Source organism: Camellia sinensis, chromosome 8 (assembly GCF_055761805.1).
Source record: "Camellia sinensis isolate YWXY chromosome 8, ASM5576180v1, whole genome shotgun sequence".
NCBI classification, from domain to species: domain Eukaryota; kingdom Viridiplantae; phylum Streptophyta; class Magnoliopsida; order Ericales; family Theaceae; genus Camellia; species Camellia sinensis.
In genome coordinates, this window is record NC_138968.1 from 146,775,143 (window position 1) to 146,794,322 (window position 19,180).

At 38.5% G+C, this 19,180-nt stretch overlaps 2 protein-coding genes across 3 annotated transcripts in view; both read right to left on the minus strand.

Moving 5' to 3' along the window:
- Positions 1-19,180, minus strand: part of LOC114296986 (uncharacterized) — a 115,655-nt gene that overhangs the window by 13,787 nt on the left and 82,688 nt on the right. Inside the window, exon 2 of the mRNA XM_082883719.1 lies at positions 10,654-10,899. Within this exon, the coding sequence (XP_082739845.1) occupies positions 10,654-10,893 (240 nt within the window). The 5' untranslated portion in view covers positions 10,894-10,899. The remainder of the gene's footprint in view (positions 1-10,653; positions 10,900-19,180) is intronic.
- LOC145796703 (nucleolar complex-associated protein 3-like) lies at positions 855-6,198 on the minus strand. 2 transcript variants are annotated; one of them, XM_082881868.1, is made up of 7 exons: positions 6,163-6,198; positions 5,916-6,018; positions 5,633-5,791; positions 5,211-5,251; positions 4,321-4,459; positions 2,765-2,804; positions 855-1,155 (listed from the first exon to the last, which is right to left on the minus strand). In XM_082881868.1, exons 2-7 carry the CDS (start codon positions 5,979-5,981, stop codon positions 1,106-1,108), a joined length of 495 nt encoding a protein of 164 aa, XP_082737994.1. In that variant the 5' UTR covers positions 5,982-6,018; positions 6,163-6,198; the 3' UTR covers positions 855-1,105. The 2 variants fall into 2 exon arrangements, with proteins under 2 accessions (XP_082737994.1, XP_082737995.1); XM_082881869.1 differs by lacking the exon at positions 5,211-5,251 and having other exon boundaries at positions 5,628-5,791.

Sequence of the window (19,180 nt, forward strand, 5' to 3'; positions counted from 1 at the left end):
CTGAGGCAAGAGCCTTACGTCCATGACAGCTACATATAGCTTGGAAAATCTCATTCTCAAAAGATAATGATATGATTGTTTTGTAAAGCCTATAATGAATTTTAAAAGTGGTTGTCCACTTAGGATGATCAAATTCATATTATCCCACAACATATTGATTATATAATCATAACTACATAATTTCATCATATATCACTACAACAAAAAATGTCTTTAGTAACAGACTGATTTTGTCTCCAAATATCAAAATTTTGTCACTAAAGTCATCTGTGACGAAAAAAATTTGTCACCACATTCGTGGCCTATACGTCGTCACAAAAAGTACCTGGTGACGAAAAACAGTTTCGTCACCTATTTTTCATTTTTGGCGACGAAATGTTTCGTCTCCAAATGTTGAATTTTTCATCCTCTAAAACACCAATTTCATCACCAAAACTAAATAATATTTTATTTTATTTGTTTTTTGCGACAAAATATTTCGTCACCAAATATATTTTAGTGACGAAAGTTTTCCTCACTAATGATATGAATTAAGGTGACAAAAAAATTCGTCATTAAAATGAGCAAAAAAAAATTATTCAATGACAAAAAACATTTTGTCACCAAATATTTCAATTTAGCGACGAAATATTTAGCAAATGTGACGAAATTATTTGTTCCGTACTATATCATTAGTGACAAAATTATTCGTCATGTTTTTTGAAAACTAATAACGACATTTTTTATTTCGTCATTAATAAAAATTAAAAATTTTGAAAATGGAGACACTGTTTTCTTCCGAAATTTTTTCTTTTCAGTAACAATTCCCTACGCATTTCAATAACCTGTTCAATAGAATATCTATTACAAATCAATACAAAAATCTATTTATTTTCATAAACATCACAATCGAATTTTAGCACTATCCACAAAAATATAATATGAACTGCATGCGGATTATAAACATGTCTCCTAATATCCGCAAAAAACGTCTACTAATATCCACAAAAATATAATATCAACCGTATGCAGATTACCAAACACATCTCCTAATATCTAACAAAAAACATGTCTACTAATATTAACAAAAATAAAATATCAAGGGCGGATTAAACACGTCCACATTCTACCATCGGCCCTCCAAATTACCAAACACGTCCATATCAAATCTCGAATCTGCAAAAAAATGAAACACAAAAAAAAAAAAAAAATGTTAGTTAGACAATTATTATCTTATCCATAACATATACAATTTAACATACATTTTTGGACTTAGTTTTCAAACCGGAAGCCCCGTGCTAGTTCTGTAAGTTTTCACAACTCACATTGGTCCATCCCGAGATATTTAAGGTGTTTCCCGGGCCGTCTCGTGGCTGTTGCACGATTTTGACCCCCGAAGGCCTATTTTCAAGCTTAAGTGTGACAAAGTGCATTTTTGGACTTAGTTTTCAAACCGGGAGTCCCGTGCTAATTCCGTAAGTTTCCACAACTCACATTGGTCCGTCCCGAGGTGTTTGAGGTGTTTCCCGGGTCGTCTCGTGGCTGTTGCACGATTTTGACCTCCGAAAGCCTATTTTCAAGCTTAAGTGTGGAAAAATGCATTTTTAGACTTAGTTTTCAAACCGGGAGTCCCGTGCTAGTTCCGTAAGTTTCCACAACTCACATTGGTCCTTCTGAGGTGTTTCTCAGGCCGTCTCGTGGCTGTTGCACGATTTTGGCTCCCGAATGCCTATTTTCAAGTTTAAGTGTGAAAAAATGCATTTTTGGTCTTAATTTCAAACCGGAAGTCCTGTGCTAGTTCTGTAAGTTTCCACAACTCACATTGGTCCGTACCGAAGTGTTTGAGGTGTTTCCCGAGCCATCTCGTGGCTATTGCACGATTTTGGCCCCCGAAGGCCTATTTTCAAGCTTAAGTGTAAAAAAGTGCATTTTTGGACTTAGTTTTCAAACCGAAAGTCACGTGCTAGTTTCGTAAGTTTTCACAACTCACATTTGTCCATCCCGAGGTGTTTGAGATGTTTCCCGGGCTGTCTCGTGGCTGTTGCACAATTTTGGCCCCCGAAGGCCTATTTTTGAAGCTTAAGTATGAAAAAGTGCATTTTTAGACTTAGTTTTCAAACCGAGAGTCTCGTGCTAGTTCCGTAAGTTTTCACAACTCACATTAGTCCATCCCAAGGTGTTTCCCGGGCCGTCTCGTGGCTGTTGCACGATTTTGCCCTCCGAATGCCTATTTTCAAGCTTAAGTGTTAGAAAAGTACATTTTTTAACTTAGTTTTCAAACCAGGAGTCCCATGCTACTTCCATAAATTTTCACAAATTACATTGGTCCCTCCGGAGGTGTTGGAAGTGTTCCCCACGCCTTCTCGTGACTGTTACACGATTTTGGCCCCCGATGGCCTATTTTCAATCTTAAGTGTGAGAAAACTACATTTTTTGAGTTAGTTTTCAAACCGGAAGTCTCGTGGTAGTTCTGTAAGTTTCCGCAACTTACATTCGTCTCTCCCGAGGTGTTTGAGATGTTCCTCAGTCCTCCTAATGACTATTACATTATTTTAGCCCCCAATGGCCTATTTTCAAGCTTAAGTGTGAAAAGAGTGCCTTTTTCAACTTAGTTTTCAAACCGGAAGTCCCGTGCTACCAATTGATCTCTTTCAAGCATTTAAATTGATACTCACATCACTAATTGAACTCACAAATAAAGCTAAGCAGAGTTTACGAGAAAAACATTTGTTTCATAAGCTAAGAGAGAGGACATGCTGAATAAAAAGATAAGTGCAGTACATACCTGCACGGCTCTTTGTCTCCTGTTGAACTTTATCAATAACCTAGAAAATCGACGAATAACAACGCATTAGGTCAATTCAAACATTTAAAAATGGATAACAATAAAATGGTGATAGCTAGAGTTAAGACTAAGAGGAGCACGCCAAAAAGATAATAAATTATGACAATAAAGCAAATGCCTAGAGTTCAGAAGCAATAGCAGCAACATGATCAGGATTGATTGAACATCAATTTGGAGCTTTTCTAACTGAACTTTGCTTCAGCAACTCTAACTGAGGTATTACTATAGTGAGTCTTTTTAAAAGATTTAAGAACTGCTTTAAGAGATTTGAGCTTAGATACAAGTTGGTACATAGGACTAAAAATAAAAAAAAATTGAAAGGCATATGATCATGTTTTGCTTCAGGCCTAACCATAACAATTCCAGGACTGTGATCTGAAATACCAGGAGGAGCAAAAAATGTCTGTGACTCGGTCAAGATGCTAAGCCGAGCCTCATTGACCAAAATATGATCTAGCTTTGTAAACAGAATATGTCCATCACTATCCTTCTTTGTTGTGGAAACCACGAGATGATAAAACTTAAGAATGATTAATTAAAGAATATGTCCATCACTATCCTTCTTTGAAAATGTTCAGCTTTTCAAGAACATACACCACTCATCTACGTCTTGTGCTCATATTTAACATTTTCTCTAATATGTAAGACACTATCCCCAACCTCAAAAAGCCAAACAATGCACAGCACCACAAAAACACAATCGGGAAAAAAAGTGAAGTACAAAGAACAAATATTCCCTTGAACAAGACATCTGATTCTGTAAAGTTGAGCGTGAACAAAAAAAAAAAGAAATCAATCGGCTTACCATAGACAGTGTCCGACGGAAGTATGTATACTTTTTATGAATACATGACATAAAACAATGAATGGCAATGACAGTGTAATGTCCCATTTCTGTATTTGGACATAGCACCATTCTTTTAGTGCTGTACTCAAGCAGGTTGATATTGACAATACAAAAATCCATTCCAATAATGAACCAAAAAAAAAAAAAAATACCCACACACTTCTCATTCTGCAGGCGTAGGCATATAGGGTGTTTTTATCTACAGTCACATGTGAGGGCTTTCTATGTACAACCATTGCAGAACAGGCTGGTGCAAAGAGAGACACAAAAATAGATGCAAAGACACAAACTTCATACAGAGGCAAGCACATGCACACACAACAAATAGGCAACAAGAAAAATAAAACAAAATACCTGAAGGACACAAAGTCCTTCAAGACAATGAAAAGAGATGATGATAAACATAAGATTGGAACAAAACATAAAGGGGCTCATATCATCTCAAGTCTTCTCAAAAAAAAAAAAAAAAACAAAGTAGCATGCAACAATGTTCAGAAATAAACTAGATTAACCTTTATGATTTATACTCAATTCAACTTTTAATAGTTCATGTCGAACCTAAATGATGCAAAACCAAGTTTATAATCAAAATTATGGATAGAGTGATAGGAACACCAATACACAAGCAACCAACTGGGAAATTAGATACCTCAATGGAATCAGGATGCAATTGGCAATCATACACTTTCACATGCTCTGCAATCAATTGAACTGCCTCCACAATAGCCTCACCACCATGCTTTCCCTCATTTATAAAAAGAGACTTTACAGTGGCACAACAGAGTTTCCTGTCACCAAAAACCATGCAATCTTATGTGGCAAAAGATTTCATGCTGAGAATAAGTGCATCATTTTTTTACTTTTTCATTAAATTATAATATAAGGGCGAAGAGGGAAAGTTGAAACGTTAGATCCAACAGCACTAAGGCACAATACAAGCACCACCTTCAAAAGGGCCTAACTTTTGAAGGGGTGATGACACTTTAAATACTCATGGGAATCCTATACAGGTGTTGATGTGAAAGAATCAGACAATTTTTTTCACTATGTTATAATACAATGGGGAAGGGACAACAATGAACAATAACCTTTACTTTTTATATAATTAAAATAAAAAAAAAATAAAAAGGAAAGTAGAAATCACAAGACATATTTTGCAGCAGGTGAGAAAAAAATAATACCAAGTCAGCTGCAGGTGTAGTTGAAGCGAGGTAATTTTGTTGGAAGAACCGCAAAGGCATTAAATCCTCACAAGCAATTATGGGGTTATGGCTACACTGGAAATATCAATGCATGCTTTGGAAGCTGTAATGTGGTTTCAACTAGCGTTATGGTAGATAGATACTGTAAGTTGGTGAGGAAAATCATGTGGACACGGGTAATAAAGTACCGTGGAATAAGGGGAGGTGATGGAAGTAAACCATTGATAATAATGATAGAAGCACACACAGTGTAAAGGTGGAGGTGGAAGTGGCAGAAGTTGAAAATGTTCATGAACATTTTGGTTCCAGAAGTTGAGATGTTTGATTGGGATCTTACCATCCACTATCACGCCTTTGAAGTGGAATCCTCTTATTTAGCTGAGAAAAAGGACAAATTTTGGTCCTATATCACATTCATACCCCATTTATTCCCACTCACCCCACCTCATAGGATACACCATATGAAGGGGGGGAAAAAAAAGAAAAAAGGCCAATTTCACCGCCATCATGAATGATCGAAATATCAAATTTGAGGACCATAATTTCAATAGTTGGAAGATGGTCCTACTGAAAACATACATGATCGGTATTCAAACCAGTGTCATAACTCTCATACACCCCAGCTTAAATCGAAGGCTAGTAAAGGTGCTAACGCACTAAAAGATGTTTAAAAAAATGCTACACAGCATGTTTCCTCAATTACTGCCTGAAAATTTATGAAAATGGAAAATAAAGAATAAAGATATATCAAAACCTTACAACATCATCCGCAGAACTTATGTTCTTAATAACAGCAGCTAACAAGCTCTCACGATAGTTGAAGTGGGGAACTGAATCTAGCGAAGTACAGATACAACGAATAGCCACACGCTGAAATGAGGCCTGCTGTTCTAAGGCTATCAACCTCTGCAAGTATCCCTGCACATGTACATATGGAAAAAAACTTCAAAACAAGGAAGCAAATACCATAGCTAGAGTTCAAAGCTTAAATTAACATCAACACTCCATTTCCATTAGCCATTCACAAAGTGCCAAGCCGAACCTTGTATGTAGATAGGAGGGTGGATTCATAGTACCGCATTTTCTTAACAACCTTTGAAACAACCATTTCCTGCTCCTTCTCAGTGGGCAGCCTAATTCAATAGCTGTAACACACATTCAAAAATAGCAAAAGACTTGAATGGTAATGAAAACAGAAAAAAAAAATTTAAAAAAAAATAAAAAAAATAATAATAAGTTCATAGAACACTACACACAGAGCACTATGGAAGGAAACTAAAATGTTTTACCCAGGTATAATGTCTTTGAAAACAGCCAATAAAGACTTCAGCCCAAGGACTGCTATAGCATGATCTCCATCTTTAGAGATTTGCAGCATTTCTTTAAAGGCAATTATCAACAAAGCATGAGATTTAAAGACTTTAAAAAATTTATTTAGAATTTTACTCAAAAAATGTTCCGTTCAAGTATGTTAATATTAACTCGGTGGAGTACAGATTGTATATGTATATTAAGCAGAGCAGAACTGAGTTTGTGAAAATGACAATTGGAACTAGGAGGAATGTAATAAATGTGCGAGGGAGAGAGGCAGTGGTTATACTACTTCAAAGCAAAGACGCAACAGTGGTCAAACCAACCATTCAACTCTTATCAGTCACATCAAAAACCTACCCTGCTCGCTAAATCTCAGTCGATCTCCGCAATATCCATTATTACTATTTGTGTCCCCTGCCGATCAATTACAGAGACAGAGGTGATTTCAATGAAGTTTCTCTCAAACTCCTTAGACTCACAGTTTGTCTCGACTACAATTATTAAGTTCAACTTGTAATCAGTTCGATTGAATTCAAAATCTCATAACTTGAGTCAGCTTGACTCGAGTAAATTTGATAAGATTTTAAACCAAATTTGAAATTCCACTATTTGATTCAAATTTAACTCAGCTCATTTATTGTTGTAACAATTACCATGTGTGCATCATGGAGGAACACAAATTTATTCAACAACTCTTTCAATCACAAATTTTAATGATAAAATAATTTTGAGTTAGGCTTCTGTCCATTCCAAGTATGGACTGGAGATCAAACTCAATATTGAGTTTGTAAGTGAACAAAATTTAAACTTCTAAAGTATAGCGGACATAGCACAATTTGAGAGTTCAAACTAAAATCTCTAGTCCATACCCGGACATTTGTCACCCAAGCCACCTTAGAGCAATAGGTTTCAATGTGATCATGGTTCGTCCATCCATAGCTAGAGTTTTCAGGTAATTGGATTGGGAGTGTCCACCCCTACGCTAGAAGGACAAAAAAATAAAAAGTTTATATACTTGCATGATTCACTTGCTGATCAAGAAGTGAACTGTTGAATCTCCCTACATAATCAGAATAATTTTAGTTCCTAGTTGTGGACCAGTGAGTAGGTCAGTGGTAAAATCAACACGTCATGAGCGCTGAAACCATGAAGAGTACATTTCACAAGTAACTGACAATTCTTAATCACTTTACACCGTCCAAACTAAACCCCCCATCCCCCACAAAAACAAAAAAGAAACATGACAAAAAAAATTGCCAAAATTTATGGAAATGAAACATATTGTTGCAGAGTCAATATGGGTACACTGCACAAGTTTCCTATGCTTTTGAGGTCAACTAAACAACACAAAAACAACACTTCGTTTATGCCTTCGTTTACAAACATCTCAACCTTGTACCACACTATCTCAAATTACATACCGGCATGTCAACGACAATCAAAGGGCTGAATAATTCCAAACCAATTCCATAGCATACTGAATAATTCCAAACCAATTCCCAAAATGAGGTTCTACAGTAGCATCTGATCGATGTCTGAAAAGGTACTACATATAGCAGGATCAAGAAATAAAATACCGAATAAAAGGATATATCACAACTTAAAAAATATGAATATAGATAAATTGGAGAAATTTATATAAATATTGAAACCTATCAATGTATCAAGGTCTTGAAAATAAGGATGTATCGCCAATATTGATGATATTTATAATAACAGTTTAGGATTTATTACTGTACTTCCTTCCGATTGAAAATGCCAACACCAAGAGCAGCAGATGCATTTGTTTTAGTGAAAACCTCCGAGAAGTGTTCAAACTGCTCCTGCACCACTACTAGCGATCACAGGGATGTTCACAGCATCTGAGATCAGCTTTATAAGATCTTTATGGAATCCTTTCCCTTGATCTGAAAGGAATCAATTAAGCAATAACCTTAGAAATGAAAAACTAGTTTGTCAATGAAATTAATACAATTCAACTTATGGAACTAAAAAAAAAATGACATCCTCAGGACATGAAGAGATGAGTCCAATGGTACTGGAAAATAACCCATCAATGATTTTATCGGTGGATCCAAAAGATGGCTTCATAAGATAATGAACTTCAAATAAGACCATGCTTTCAAAGGCAATTATCAACAAAGCATGAGATTTAAAGACTTTAAAATGCCGTTAGATCCTTCAAGTTCAAAAATAGAACGAAATCTGGAAAAGGAAAGTAAATGACAATAATTCAAGCATATCAACACTAACACAATGACTTTATAGGAAAGTAAACTTAAGAATGAGTTGATCCTAATAAAACCTCTAGAGCTCTGTACGAGAGAGTAACAATCTGTGGAACAAAAAAAATAACAGATGCAACAAACAAAAAAATTAAAGAGCATAAATGCATAGGGAATGAAACTGAGATTCATCCACCGGACAATTGACATGTACAAATTATAATTATCCAATCCTGCTGCTCAACAAAAATAAAATAAAAAAATAAACAAAACAATGAAGAAAAAATTAGCCATTGTGGCATTTTATCAAACACCTAGTAGACCCATAATCAGAAGCATGAGACTTTACTGTGTATAGAATCACCAATAATTCATTCACTTCAATGATTATATTGGGTAGAATATAAATATCATAATTAGAATACATAACATGCTAATCATTCTATTTTCTATATTTTTTCCCCAAATTAAAATCATTCAAGTTGTTCATAGAACCCTTTAAAGTAGAGAAGTTTTGGAGATGTTAGAAGTAACGAATGGAATGACTTTAATCTTAACTTAAACAATGAATTCCATTTACGCAAACATGTCCGAAGACAGAGTGAGGGTAGAGAATGAGAAACCCAGAGACCTGAACAGAGAGAGGGGTAGAGAAAAAGAGAGAGACAACAAACTGACCTGGAACTCACGGTGGTGCTGTAGCTTGATGTCGGTGCAGGATGAACTCATGGTGTGGAGGACGAACCGTCCTGACGATGGAGGATGAACTCACAGCGGTGGATGAACCGTCCTCACGGTGGAGTATGAACTCACGATGGTTCTCTGTTACAGCATTGTGAAGGAACTATAGATAGATTAGGGCACAAAGTTCTAAGCAAGGAGATGAAAAGCTTTTTTGGGACTGAAATTTTGATATTATTCAATTTAGGCGCTAAATCAAAAAAAATTTGGCGCTGTAATTTTGGGTGCACGTAAAGACATAGAAAAATATGAAAAAAAATAAAAATAAATCATAATTGGGTAGTAATGTGAAAGTATTCTCACTAAAAAATAAATTTAGGTATTTTATGAAATTTTTTAGTTACCAAATTTGCAATTTGTTGTAGTGAGAGAGAGAGATATAAAAGGAAAATTGATAAACACATACACACACAAAAAAAAAAAATTAATAGTCTATTTTTTTTCATTACAATCCAATTTGTCAAAATTTTCCATCCAAAATTAGTGACAAAATAATTTCCTCGCTAAAAGGTCTCAAAATATTAAAAATTATTAGTAACAGAAATATATTTCTCACCAAATAATCTTAAAATATTTAAAATCAAGTTTTCTTTTTTAAATGTAAAATTAATGGTGACGAAAATATATTCCTCACTAATAATTTTATAATTAATGACAAATTTTTTTCTCACCAAAAGTTTTAAAATTTTGACGCCACTCGGAGGTTGGAAAAGTGAGAAGAGGGAAGAGGGAGCTCAGAAAAGCGAGAAGAAGGCAAGGGAGAGAGAGTGAGGCGAAAACAGGTCGCGAGAGAGAGAGAGAGAGAGCGCCGGCTGGTGACATGCGGGTTAACCGATGCGATAAAGATGAACGGACGGTGTAAAGGAGATATATGGGTGAGGGAGTGACAGAGAGAGATATCTATGGTTCAGTTTTATTTTTTATTGATTTTAAGCATTTGGAGACGAAATTTGGTTTTCCTCTCTAAAAATAATACATTTGGAGACGAAATTATTTCCTCTCTAAAATTTTTTACAATGGTGACGAAAAATTTCGTCTCCAAAATGGCACCTAATCTTCCGCCAAATTTTCCAAGGGTGGGAAATTGTTTTGTGACGAAAAATAAAATTTAGAGACGAATAAAATTTTCGTCACCTATTGTTTTGTTTGATTTTAAGCATTTTGTGACGAAATTTGGTTTTCGTCTCTAAAAATAGTACAATTGGAGACAAAATCTTATTTTCATCACTAAAACATGCATATTTGGAGACGAAATATTTTTTCGTCACGCGTTTTCGTCACCATAGACCTTTTTTGTTGTATGCACTAGTATGAAATGAGAAATTATATGATCAATAGGAGAGAAAAAAGATAAAGAGAAACTGTATGGCACAATGAAAAGATTCAAACTCAGACATCATACTAGTTGCTCGATAAGAAAGCGACTCATCCAACAGACCAACTCTCTCTAAACTTATAAATAAAAGTAAAAATGATAAAAGCTATACAGGGTTAGCATACCGTCTTTTTTCGTAATTTTTTAGCAATTTGAGAATAAGCTTCATTTTTCTTCTGAATTAGCTTCTCACTATCATGAATATCCTTTGTGAAGTTTACTTGTGTTAAATGATGATCATCTCTTGAACTTGATATAGGCCCAAATTCTTTCTCATCATCCAAACAATTGTTTTGGGCTTCAGTTTCTTCCTTCAATGCCATTTGCACGAAATTAGCTTCCAACACCTCCATATTCATCTGCATCCAATGCTGAGAAAAAGTGTTAAGAGGATCTGTGTTGTTGTTGTTCTTCATCATTGAGCTTTTCAATAAGATAAAAAGATAAGAAGTTCAATATTTGGGTATTGACTGTAAATATTCAATCAATATTTATTATTGAGATTGGTCAATGAAATTGAAAAATATTATACAATAAACATTAATGAGCTACATGCACAAAAATTACAAATATATGCGCGTAAAAGTTAATGTGTGATCTAAATTATTTTAAGTGTAGTGATAACCACGCAAAATAAGAATTATATCTAACTGAATAACTATAGTCTAATAATCTAACTACTAACACAAGAAATAACTAATAATAATAAGCAAAAAGAAAAAACTCAAGTCTTACAATAATAAATAGTCCATAATGAGAAAATAAAGGGAAATGCTATAGACCCTAAATAATCTATCAATTTTTTTATCAAACCTTTCAGGGTGTGAAACCCATACAAACCCACATGTGTGTGAGTCCTACACCCAGATTTGGTAGACAATTTAGTAGATTATTTAAAATTCCTAATAGAACACGAAAATAAATAACACAATTAGAAAAAAAAAATTATTATTTTTGTTTTAAAAAACTCATCTTAAATAAATCTGAAACACACATTAAATTTTATATCTCATTACCATATCTCATCTAATAATAAACCCAAAAACAGAAAATTTATGATCCCAGTAATATAGAGAGAGAATGAATGAATCAATGGTTACTTATTGAGAATTGGAAGAAGAAAGAAAAAAGGGCCGTCTTGGCTGTGCAAGATAAAGAGACTGAGAGATGAAAAAACCTATCATTTATAAAAATTTTGAACCATATAACATAATAATAAAAACGACGTTGACCTGCGTGCTCACCAAGACACTTCCACCGCACGACAAGCCTGTCAAACTCATTAACTTCCCCTTCTCCAAGCAATTTATTTATTTATTTGTTGGTTTACATTATTGTCTTAATGCCCCTAACACAAATTCATCAAGAATTGTTACACTGATAGGAAGAAGTCAAAGCACTCTTCACTTCAATAATTCATACATAACACAAAAATAAATAAATAAATAACGAATAGATCCTAATAGTTGGACATAATTTTCATTAAATCCTATTGAAAATAAGTTCTAGTAAAATCATAAAATAATTTTGTATCAATTTCTTACATATGTCAATAAAAATTAGCAATTAATGACTTTTTTTGTCATGATTTTTATAAATTGTCACTAAAATTTACAATTTGTATCATTTTTCTGTGACAAATTTTTGAAACTGTCGTTGAAAGTTAAAAATTAGTGACATTTTTTTGTGACGATTTTTTTAAACTGTCGCTAAAACTTATATTTAATAACATTTTTTGTTACAATTTTTAAACTGCTGCTGAAAATTAACAATTAATGACTTTTTTTAATAAATTTTGATAAAATATGCCATTAATTATCATAAAAACTATTGAACAATAAATTCACCTATTAAAATCTATACGTAATTCTCCTTAACAAAAACGTAATGGGCACACCTTTTTTTTTTTTTGGCTAGTGTAAGAGGGGCTAATTTGAGCCCACTAAAATTATTTAGGCCCAATAGCCCAAGATTAGTGGGCCCGAATTTATCGCAAGTCCAAGAATCGGTGGGCCCAGATTTATCGCCATCAAACGGATTGAATCGCTCTAAGCCTCGAAAGGGTTCGGATCCACGAACCTAGAGACTTACTCAAGTCCGGACTCGAAAGGGTATTAAGAACGCCTAGAGATCCGAGGCACTCGGACTCGAAAGGGTTCGGATCCACGAACCTAGAGGTCCGAAACACTTGGCTTCGAACGGATTCAGACGCAATCCAGAAGTCGCTCCGTTAATGAGTCCCAGAACACTTGCGGGCTCGGAGCTTTCCGGGATCTACGCACCAGAACCATGGGCGTAATGGAGTTCGAACAAAGGACCCGATCCCGAGGACGGTGAGTGGAGATAAATTCACTCTTCGGTTAAACTAGCCTATACCCGGGTCGAGGTGGCACGACCCCGGGGGGTCCATGAGACTCGGCAATATTTTGCGGCAGGACGTCCTCTGGGACTACCCCTGACCCTTTGGGATGATTGGGGATCATTGGTTAGGTGTGGCTAAGAAGAAGGGTTCGCCGAGGGATTGATCTCCTCTTCGGGGTTTTCTCATCCTCGGAGAAGTCACCTCCTCGGAGAGGTCACCTCCTCGGAGAAGTCACCTCCTCGGAGAGGTCACCCCCTCGGACAAGGTGGTTAGAGAAAATATCCCCCATGTGCCTTGCACATGGGCTCCATCCTACATCATGAGGTGCCTATAAATAGCACCCACCCATAGCTTTACAAGGGATGGATTTTGGAGATTTTTTAACTCTTGGGAAAGAACTAATTTCCCTTCTCCATTATCAACCTTGAGAGTGAAAGTGGGAGATTAATGGGAGAGCCTTGCCATTATTCTATTCTCTAGCCATTTTGCCTTCTTCTTCACCCAATCTCTTATCTCCATCATCTCCTTTGTTGTTGTGTTCCTAAGTTGAGATTATTGAAGAATCTAAGCCTCTCATCATATTCTAGAGAATTCGAAGTTGTTCTTCAAGGATCTTTGAAGATCTTCATATTTTCCAACTCCTTTCTTGAACCCTCTCCTACATTTTGGCGACTCCACTGGGGAGGCGGATTGGTTAATGGTCTCAACGAGATCTGGAATCCACACAACTCCAACAAGGATGGCGGGAGAAGATGAAGTTCACCAACAAGGATCCTCTAATGGTGGTGATGACAGGACCATGGCTCCAGATCAACCACTTTTGCTTGAAGCCATTCAAGGACTTCAAAATACTCAGCAAGAGATTCTTACCACTCTTCAGAATCTCACTCACACCATGTTAGTGATGAGTTCTAGTTTTGCACCGGCGCCAAACGGAAATCAAACGGGTGGTGGAGTTATTCCCGCCGGAGCGCAAAATCAAATCCAAGGAGAAGCAGGCCCCAATCAACCTGTGGCTCATGGCAACACAGCCACAGTAACACATGCTCAAACCACAGTAGGCGGCAGCAGTTTGCCCATGCCCGGGCTCCATGGCGTGCCGAGCCAAGATCCAATGGTGACTAGGGGAGTTTCTGGTGTAATGAATGGCACTCCAACGACTGCTGGTGTCCAGGAAAACATAAGGAGCATGATGGCGCAAAAGGGAGCTATGCCCGTACCTAATCTTGTTACGCCACCAGTGAATGTTACCCAAGCACCAAGCGGGCCTCCTTTGGTGCCGACAACAAATCTGCAAGCACAACCCGGTATAGCGGCGCCGTACGGTGGACTTTACGGGCCTCAATTCAATATCCCATCACCAACTGGCTTGTCTATAGGCGCTGATGGCCAGTATCGTCAAATGTCCTCACCAATGATGAATTCGCAGCACCAGAATGGCCAAGACGCCCCTAGCTCAGTCTTCGGGTACATAAGCCAAGTCCCGGGAATACCACCATCAAACTCTCTCCCTCAACAGTTTCTCACTCTCGCCGATGTGCAGGCCATGTTCGATCTCGAACGGGGCAAGAGGACCTTACCCTCTTTGCCTGATCCAGACGTCAAGCCGCCTTACCCCATTGAGATGCTAAGCTATCCATACCCTGAGGGGTATACAGTGCCGAAGTTCATCAAGTTCGACGGCAAACAAGGAAATGCCCGAGAACATGTTGTGCGATTCATCGAGACTCTAGGTATTCATGGTTCAAACCACGTCCTCCGACTGAGAGAATTCTCTAAGTCCCTCACCAACCGAGCATATAGTTGGTATGTTAATTTGGCCCCAAACTCTGTCCGAAGTTGGGAGGAAATGGTTAACAAATTCCACTCCAAGTTCTTTCAAGTGGCGGAGAAGGTGACCACACTTACATTGTGTAAAGAGAAGCAACAAGAAAGTGAAGACATCCTTGATTACGTCAAAAGGTTTCAGGACAAGGCCGTGGATTGTCATGAAGCAGTTGAGGAGAGTTATCTGGTTCAAATTTGTCTAGAAGGGGCATTGAGCAGGTACAAAATGTTTCTAGTTAACCACAAGCTACCCACCTTCTCGGCATTAATAGAAGCAGCTCGGAACATTAGCATTCCTCAGGCTCAGGAGTCCGGATTTAAAGCCAGTTACAAGACTAGTTTCAAGTCATCTCGTGGACCTATCGTTGCTGCTGCCTCTGCCCCGGATACCCGAAATTCACAAGGAGGAGGTCATAGAGGCCAGAAGAGGAAGCAATATAATGGTGAAAAGGGGAATGTTTCTTATCCATGTGGAATCGAGGAAGTAAAAGCTCTAGTTAAGGAATGGGTGGCTGACGGAGAGCTAAAATTGCCTTATGTCGAAGAAATGCCTTCAAAAAAGGGCCGCGAGAGCCCTGAATTTTGTGTCTACCATCGTACATTGAAACATCCGACAGAGAAGTGTTGGACTCTCAGGAAAATCTTCAGAGATAAAGTCGAGGCAGACGAATTGAGGTTCAAAAAGCAAGGGACTCAAGACATCCGAGAACAACCATATGCTCAACACCGAGACAAGGGCAAGAATGTTGCTATGATAGCTTATGAAGGCCCGATGATCGAAGTTATCGCTAATCTCGATGACGATGATTGTTATCTGGACGACATCCTCGAGCCAGAGGGTGAGCAAGTTTACTATGGAAGTGCTCTCGATCCAGAGGGCAGAACATTTATGACTCATGACGAAGATCCCTTTGATCTAGAAGGAGGAGAAGAGTACTACGGAAGAGGAGGACACCATGTTTATGTGGCATCTTATTTTGAAAAGACCGAGGAGATGGTTAACTACGAGCCTCCAAGAGTGAAAAAAGATCCTGATCACTATGCCAAAACCTTGCAAGGCTGTGTAAAGTTCAAGCAGTTCTTTGACCAGCTTGGACTTTCCAAGGAGGCAAGAACAGAAATCACCAAGTCTATCATTAATATAGCCGAGGCACACCATGAGGAATGCATGTCGACTGAGGGATCTATCCCGAGGAAGGCAAAAGAGCAATCTAGTGCAATTACTTTCTCCGAGGTTGATCGGAAGTATCCTTTTTCTCACAATCGCCCGCTTTATGTGACTGCTTTTATTAACGGGGTTGAGTTCAAAAGGGCCTTTCTAGATAGTGGAGCCTCTATCAACATTATGACTCGCGCTACTCTAGAAAAGGCCGGAATCTCTGAAGAACGCATTGTGAAGCAGCCGATAGTCATCACTGGCTTCGGTGGAGAAAGGAGAGTTACTATCGGATGCGTAACAGTCGATTTAGCCATCGGAGAGATTCGCTCGGCCACCAAGTTCCATATTATCGATTCTGAGGCAAATTATCACATCATTCTAGGGAGGACCTGGATGCATAGATATGGGGCTGTACCATCAAGTTATCATCAGTGTGTTAAGGCTAAATGGGGAAAGAAGACAGTGACAATTCAGGCTACAGAAAGGCCTTTCGAGATCCATGAAGCTCATTATTCTGATGCCATCTACTTCACCGAACTGGCTGTCGAAGAAGTTCCCACCACCTCTAAGCCTCGAGGGGTCAAAATTCCTCGTTGGGAGGATATCAAAGATGACAAGGAGTCGATGGCAGAATCAAGTAAGCGGGCGATGTCTAGACCAGAAAGTCCGCCTATTCCTCGGAAGGTGATGAAAGTTCGAGAAGGAGGCAAGATGGTGTACTATTTATGAAGGTGCGGGGAGTCGGTTTCTTCAGTCACCGACTCCGAGTCAAAAGAAGAGCCTCCTGACAATGATATAGTAATAAAGCTTGAAGTGGCTCCAGAATGTATGCAAGATGGGCCGAAGCCTCAGCCCGAACAACTTATTGAAATAGATCTGAGTGATGGACAAGATGCACCGAGGCCGGTATTCGTAAGTTCGAGCCTTAGCCCAGAGAAGCGGGAACAGTTGTTAAAGTTGATAAGCCGATACTCAGATGTGTTTGCTTGGTCATATAAGGAAATGCCCGGACTAGATCCTGACCTAGTCTCCCACTATCTTGATGTGTTCCCAAACTCCAAGCCAATTAAGCAAGCTGCTCGAAAATATCATCCAGATCTCGAAGAGAAGATTAAGGAGGAGATTGAAAAACTTCAACAGGCTGGTTTCATCCGGCCAATACAGTACCCCACGTGGTTAGCAAACATCGTGCCAGTAAAGAAGAAGAATGGCCAAATCAGAGTATGTGTAGACTTTCGAGATATGAACAAATCTTGCCCGAAGGATGAATTCCCTCTTCCTCACATCGACACCCTCGTGGATACTACCTCGGGACACCAGATGTTCTCATTCATGGATGGATTCAGTGGATACAATCAGATTAAGATGGCTGAAGAGGACGCAGAAAAGACTGCTTTTAGAACACCTCTCGGAAACTTCTTCTATACAGTCATGCCTTTCGGACTCAAGAATGCCGGTGCAACTTACCAAAGGGCTATGACTGCAATCTTTCATGACATGATCCATCATGAGGTGGAAGATTATGTCGATGATCTAGTGGTGAAACCCAAGAAAGAAGATGACCATCTCCGAGACCTTGAGAAGGTATTCAAGAGGTGCCAGAAATTCGAATTGAGGATGAATCCTCTCAAATGTGCTTTCGGGGTGACGGCCGGGAAGTTCCTCGAGTTTCTTGTACATAGGCATGGTATCGAGACAGATGAAGACAAGGTCAAGTCTATCAAAGCAATGCCTCCCCCACATTCTCAGAAGGAGTTAAAGAAGTTCCTCGGGAAGGTGTCTTATATTCGCAGGTTTATCCCAGCACTGGCAGAGATCTCTGCACCTTTCGGCTCTTTATTAAAAGGAGATGCCAAGTTCGAGTGGAACCAGGAGCACCAAAAGGCCTTCGAGAGAATCAAGGCAGCCTTGACCTCGCCTCAGACCATGATAGCCCCGCAGCCCGGGGTGCCTCTAATGTTGTACTTAACTTCAACCCCCAAGTCCATAGGGGCATTATTGGTCCAAGATGTAGATGGAGCAGAACGTCCGGTGTATTACATCAGCCAGAAGATTCGAGGAGCAGAAGTCCAATATACTCCGATAGAGAGACATTGCTTAGCTTGGGTATTTACCGCCCAAAAGCTCAGACATTACTTCTTAGCACATCAGATTCGGATCCGGAGGGACTCAAAGCTGATAGTGAAGCAAGTTTCAGGACAATTCGTCTTAAAGGAACCTGCCTTGGCCACATATCGAACAGCAGTCCAAAAGCTTCTTGACAAATTTCAGAAGGTCGAAATAGAGCATGTGCCTCGCTCCGACAACAAGTTTTCAGATGCCCTCTCAACATTAGGGGCAAGAGTTGATATCCCAGAGGAGGAGGCGACAATTATTATCAAGAAGAGAATAGAGCCTTCGATAATACCTGAAGACAAAGGCCTTCCGGAGGACTGGAGAGGAGAAGTCCTCGAACAACTCAGAAGCAAAGTTGGAAAATTGACTATGGCCAAGCTTGCCCAATTCATAATTATTCAAGGTGAACTTTATTTCCGAGGAGGTACCGGATTCCTAGCCTGGTGTGTTGGCCAACAACGAGCAAGTTTCCGACTACAACAGATCCATGAAAAGTCTTGCGGGGATGTGGATATCAGTCTGTACAGAAAGATCCAAAGACTTAGCTATGATGGTGCATGATGGCCACAACCCGAGCAGCTGGTGAAAGCTTTCCAAATGATCTTGCAACTCTAGGGGCAAATTTCAACATTCCGTGAAAGAAGTCTACCTATGACATTTACAGTTTGCATTTACTGCATTGTGCATGAAGTTCTATCTTTCTTATGTTATGAAGAAATTTATTTCCTCTATATTATGTATCTCCATTAAAAGTTATTTTCTCTACATTGTATATCTTCATTGTGTTATGTTGCTTGAAACAGTTTTCAATTTTTTGTTGCCCCTCAAAGAAGAAAAAGGAATGGTAGACTCGGTTACCAACCTGAAGAGACCTTTCTTGACGTAGTAGAAGTATACTCCCACTCGGACCTCCGAAGAGCAGCTATTGCTTCCATCAATGTAAGCTTTGAGGGTCTTTCTTATTGAGGCAGAGTGTGTGTTCCCACTCGGACTTCCGAAGAGCAGCCCTCGCTTCTATCAGTGCGAGTCTCAAGGATCTTTCTTGCTGAAGTAGAGCGTGTGCTCCCACTCAGACTTTCGAAGAACAGATCTTGTTTCCATCAGCGTGAGCTTCGAGGATCTGTCTTGCTAAAGTAGAGTGTGTTTTCCGCCTCAGACTTTCGAAGAACAGATCTTGCTTCCGCCAGTG